This window comes from Mobula birostris, chromosome 8, assembly GCF_030028105.1.
Source record: "Mobula birostris isolate sMobBir1 chromosome 8, sMobBir1.hap1, whole genome shotgun sequence".
NCBI lineage: Eukaryota > Metazoa > Chordata > Chondrichthyes > Myliobatiformes > Myliobatidae > Mobula > Mobula birostris.
The window spans coordinates 97,301,548-97,307,567 of record NC_092377.1 but is presented as its reverse complement, the minus strand read 5'-3'; the positions used below and the strand labels follow the sequence as shown (position 1 = coordinate 97,307,567).

Sequence of the window (6,020 nt, the reverse complement as noted above, 5' to 3'; positions counted from 1 at the left end):
AACTCCATACCATTTTACAGCCTGAACTGTAAAATGCAGGGGGGATCCAAAAGACGGTTAACTGAAAATTCATTCAGAATTTTGAGTCGCGTTGCACAGCACGGATTTTTATTGAAATTAGAAATCTTGTGATCACACGCACATTATACTGATCAGTCTGGTCCTGTACATATCTGTCAAAGCGCAGTTAAAAGTTGACTCGCTTAGTTATCGGAAACACTTTGCGCGTTTTATTTCCAAGAAACAGCTAACATTTAATCAGAGTCAGTATTACATCAAGAAACGTGGCAGAAGAAATGCTATGTTGAAACAGAGCATATGGGACACAAGGGGTTTTCAATAAGTATTTTCAAACTCCGGAAGCATCCCATCCCGACTTCACGATGGAAGATTTTGGCAAAAATAGCTGTGCTGTAAAAAGATATATTTTTAGGACTACAAATGCGTATGAACTCAAATTACAGCTAATTCTGTTGTCCTTATCCGACAGAAAATCTGGTAAGGTAGAAAACCAAAAAATATAACAGGTAATATGCGCCAGTAAATTTGATCTGCTGTGTATACAAAAACACTTATTTGCGGTACGTGGGTATTTTATTTCTGATTGCCGGTGGAATCAAAGCACTACTTTTCTCCTTCAAGCGCTAAATAGATAACATTCCATCGTCCGACGCCGAAACAAATATGCCCCCTTCTTTCCTCTCAGCACGGTGTCAACTCATCAACCAAACGAATTCTCTACAAAGAACTTCAAGACACTTGTGTCTATGTCAGTGTCACAAAGATAGTGTTGGAATTGCAATGATGCTGGCAAAAATGCTGCACGAGCACTTTACAAATATTTGATCAAAACTGGGGAAATAACTGACTGCAGGTTGAAAGCGCATTATTAATTACGTTCCCTTTGATTATGAATTTTGACGAGCGTTATCCGTTAAAAAACAGCTAAATCTGGAATAAATTAAAATCACCCGTTTATAAATTGTGCGATTGGAAGCTTTCTTGTCAAGCAACACTATTAGCAGAAGGTTACACAAACTTTATTTGGCATTTTTACGCTACCAAATAGAAAATTCAATTGGAATTTAATTCCATTAACAGTAAATGGAATTAACTGTAAGTAACAGTAACTATGCGTGTACAACCTGCACATATAACTACATAAATTTGAAAATGATCATTTGAATTAAGTATTTACCGTAGGGACAGAAGGTATGATCGGATTTATAATAATATTAATCGTAATTATATGAATAAAGTTGATCTCATTCTATTTGAGGTGAGAACATGTTGCATCTTTTACCAATGAAGCCTGCAATCAATTTTATCGCCTGGCAATACTGTGTTGCTTTCCATGGGAACAGTTGATTGAGTGCAGATTTTAAACAAACAAAGCTTAGGAGTTCTTTCTTTACCCGGTTTCTGTTTCCGCGTGTGCAGGCATGCATTCATTAACGCAATCCCCCCCACATTTCAACATCAACTCAGTAAAGAACAAACCCAGTGGCTGCTGAAGGAGAAAGAGGGACTCATGAATATTTAGACTCCTTCGTTACCTTCCACCCAAAGAAACAGGTATTTAGCAACAACACAGTTCAGTTTATATGCATATGAATAAACTGATTGTGCTGGACACAAAGGCGTATAATAGCAAGTCGAAAGTGAATACAAACCCACATCTCTCGGGGGTAATTCATCTCGCGCTTGTCAAATATTTCAGCACCGCGCTGCTCCGCACCTCAAATCCCCGGTCATTCACTAGGGCGCAAGCGCGCAATTGCTCATCCCGAACCAATCAGAAGCTCGCGTCCAAGCACGCAAGCATTTTTTTCCGCGTCGGTTTAGCCCGCAACGCGAGCCGCGACGCGCGTGCGCAGAATCTGGCGCCGCACGCGCCCCCCACGGATCGAGTGCGCGTTCGTGAAGGAAAGAGAAGTGTGATGCTATTTGAAAGACCGTGAGGAACGTTCGCGTGACACACACAAACCACACACCCCCACCCTGACCCAGGCAGGGAGCGCGCTCGCGCTAGACACGTGACCAGTTAACTCCTCCCTCTCCACTCTCCTATTCCCCTCCCACCTCCCCCCCCCCGCATTCTGTTCCTCCTTTCCCACCCCCACCCCCTCCCCCTCCCGGAGGCTGTGACGGCGATCGAGGGCTGAGCAGCGAGAGCGCGAGCGATTGGAGAGGAGCCGTTAGTGCGCGAGCGGCTGTGTCAGTGTGGAGCCGCCGCGCACAGCGGAGCCCAACTCTCAGCACTCGCACGGGACTTACGAATAAACCCCCGTCAACAAGGAGAGGCAAATCCCACCAGCACCGAGAGCGGGGGCAAAATCCAACCGAGAGAGAGAGAGACTCTTCTACACCAGAACTTTCTGAGCTTCTGTGTGTGTGTGTGGTGTGCGCGCGTGTGTTTGTGTGTGTGCGCGTGTGTGTGTGTTTTGGGGAGGGGGGGAAGTTCGTTGGAATATGGTTGGGGAAATGGAAAATAAGGAACGACCAAAACCGACCCCAGACTATCTCATGCAACTGATGAACGACAAGAAGCTGATGAGTAGCCTGCCCAACTTCTGCGGCATTTTCAACCATTTGGAGAGGTTGCTGGACGAAGGTACGTTCGTTGGCTGTGCGAGCGGGAGGGGTGGGGGGAACATTCCTTCACACATATGTAAACATATTAAAAGAGTGAGTAGAGGTGGCAGTGGCATCTTCGGTGCATCTGTGCACACACTTGCAGGATATATTGGGGGTTAGTTTGCATTCGTCCATGAAGAGAAGGATAAGAGGAAAGGTTTGCAGATTCTTCCCGTCTCCTTTTCCTCTCAACCTCCCATACAGACCGTAGAAACGGGAAATGTGTTTGCAGAGCTGTGCGATGTTTTAAAAAAAAGTATATTTGTTTCAAAAAGTGCTCTGCTGGAATATGGTGATTATTGAGAATTGCAGAGGAGCGAGTAGGGCTTGACGGGTATGGGCATGTAGTTGATGTCTTGCCGTGGCTTATTTTCGTGGTGAATGCAATGGATATAAAAGAGGGCTGTGCAAAATCGCCGAGATGAATGTCTGAAGGGTTCCTGCATTACAGACTCCAGCTGACGGTGCGAATCGTGGTCACTGTAGGATGCGCTGGTGACTTGCTGCTTTGCCCCTTCGCGGTTTGAGCGGAGAGGAGCTGGTGGATATTTCGGCTGCCGGCAGACCAGTTTCATAGAGAGTGCACTCGTCATTGTTTTTTTTTATTATTGTTCTAAGGGGCTGTGATTTCCATCGTGTCGTCCTGCTGTCCCAGCTTGAGATTGACACGGGTGCCGAGTCTCGGAGACGGTCAGTTAGGCAGGGACGAGAACTGCATTGGTGAAAATGAAATTCTATCAATCCGAGGGAGACGAGGGCTTGCAGTGAACGCATTGGAGGGAGCATGAGCTTTTCAGAGGGAAGACATCCCTGGGGATTGATTTAAAAAGTGATCGAAGAAACGGCAAGTCATACTGGGTTGTCTGTCCTGGTAGAGGAAGACTGGTTTTAGTATTCAGGAACTTCGAGTACTGCTCCAGTGAATCGTGCAGCTTTAATTCGAGTTTCATGGTGTGCGTTGGTCAAGAGTTTTAATATTTGTCTTATAGTTGTGTGCAGAACTCATGCCGGTGCTATGCTGATATTTAGATGGAGGTTGTCTGTGTTTTGATCCCATTTTTGCCTCGGGGTCGGATTTTGCGCCGAAGTGTGGAATGGTTGCAGTATCACGAAAAGGGCATCGAAGTGAAAGAAGATTAATTCTGCCTTAGCTTCGATCCAAGAATTGTATCGCTGTCGTGCTGGGTACATGATGGCTTTATTGCAGGCGACTGCTTCGGGTTTTCATTAGAAAGTGGTTTGTGTAATTTGAAGAGGAAGTCGTAGCCGAGGGAGTTACGTTTAACTTTGGAGGTTCAGTGGAACAGTTCAGATTTAGTCTTGCGAAAAGAGAAGCGGGCGGAATTAGAATAGGGAAGGGGGGGGGGTTAAAACAAAACGTAAACGGGACGCGTAAAGGCGTGAAATTGACCGGTCTGATATTGGATAAGCATGGAACGGGCAACGATGCAGTAACATTTGTTTTAAACCACTCGGGCGGATTTAAATCCAAAAGAATAATTGTGTGGGAGGAAATACATACTAGGAGGAAATAGTCTTGGTCAATTTGTCTGGTTCTGTATGGTATCTATACATTTGATACAAATTTAAACGTGAGGCAAAGTCTGAAAATTCGCCAACTGTTTTGATGAAAAACAGTTTTGTTCTGAGTCCACACGACCTAATTATAAACGTTATTATGCGGCATGTATCAATAATCACGTAAAATAATGAGCTTTTACACTGTCAACTCTGCTCAAAGCCGGGCGTCGGAAGAAGACGCCCATATCCCTTTCACGTGAGTTCAGTGTCCTTTAGAACATGTTAGTAAATTCTTTGATTCACTCATTTGTTGATTTCTTATTCAGTATGTGTTCATAGTAGCAGTTAGCAGCGAGGCAGAGATTGGAGAGCATTTCCCCTTTTCAGAAAGGAACATATGACCTAAGGAAATGCCAGTAGAGTTAATCGTTCTTCTGCTTTAGCTTTCTCGGGTAAAAGCCAGGTCACATTTCGAATTTAACGCTGATGTTGCTTGCATAAATCTGACAAACTTTGTAAAAGTTCCATATTCGAACGCTAGGGTGTGCCAGATCGTGCACTGATAAATCAGTAAAGCTTTTTCTGTGTCAAAGTTTGTTGCTTGAGAATGCTTGTCAGAGTTAGGGTGACTGACTTACCGATCGGAACTTAACCATATGCTTCCAGCTCTTTGAGTCATTCGTTTTTCGTCCCCATTTGTTCCACAAGCTTGCCTTTATTTCACATATTAAAATATAAATATTTCTGTAAATAATAAATTAAAAGTTGGTTAATTTGGAACCAAAATATTGCAAGAATCGTTAGTTATTGTTTTATTATAGAAATTAATCTGGTACTGTCAAGATTCCAAAATGTGGTTTAAAACTGACAAGCACACCTAAACATAAAAAGTAACAATTTGATTTTGAACTTTTTACATAAAAAAGATCAAATTCATTTTCTTGGTGTACAAATGAATCTCAGCGCTCTATCAAATACCTGAGAAAATTTAATCTGAGAAACAATTGTGGATTAAATTCTTAGCTATTGTAGAGTTAACAACATAAGGCACTATATACTATGGTACCTTCTGTTTACTCTACATTGACCATAAGAATTTAATTCACTGTAGTACAAGTGAATGTACTGGTGAGTTGCTATTCCAATAGTTAGAACATGAAACTTGTAAATACTCAGAGCTGAACTATTTAAAGTTTTATTATGCCTGACTCATTGAAGGAGTTTCTATGAAATTTGTTTTGGATTTTTCTTTTGGATAAATATTTTTATATGTTAATATGTTTATATGTTAATATGTGCAGATTGTGTAGAGATACAACCATTTTGCTTGGAGGCATGGGAAAGGGAATAGTCCTCAAGTAGAAAATATTTTGTTAAATAACTTTATAAACCTTATATCACTGAAGATTTTTCTTTATTTGCAACAATTGATTTATAAAATGCCAAATATATGAAACAGGATAATCAGAAGAAAATCCACTGTTATAACATATGGATAATATTAGGCTGAAAGATTTTATGGAATCAGCAAGTTTGCACATTTTCTAGTAGTTGTAAAATCTCATTCATATCTGATAAAGGCAATGGAGTGTGATAGCAAATTAGTGACACCATGCATTGTGGATATAACTACTTTTAGTATTACTCTATATTTAGCAAGAGGATAGAGTTGGTTGAATTTTTAATGGCAGACTACCTTTAAATAGATGCTGGTCCAATTTGTTTTAATACTGCTGGTATAACAGCTTGGTACATCTTTGGAGTAAAAGTAAGTTGTCAGTAGCTATTTGAAGTAATCATTTTAAGATTGGCTTGTGTTTGATTTTTTAAAAAACTATCTGAGATTGGTTCTGAATCCCCAG

At 41.6% G+C, this 6,020-nt stretch overlaps 1 protein-coding gene across 5 annotated transcripts in view; it reads left to right on the top strand.

The window, feature by feature from the left end:
• Positions 1-2,128: 2,128 nt before the first annotated feature.
• LOC140201512 (KH domain-containing RNA-binding protein QKI) overlaps positions 2,129-6,020 on the top strand; it is a 552,710-nt gene continuing 548,818 nt past the window's right edge. For 2 of the 5 annotated variants that reach the window (XM_072265742.1, XM_072265744.1), the window contains exon 1: positions 2,129-2,614. In XM_072265742.1, coding sequence (XP_072121843.1) covers positions 2,473-2,614 — 142 coding nt within the window. In that variant the 5' untranslated portion in view covers positions 2,129-2,472. The remainder of the gene's footprint in view (positions 2,615-6,020) is intronic. The other 3 variants (XM_072265741.1, XM_072265745.1, XM_072265743.1) reach the window with 2 other exon arrangements.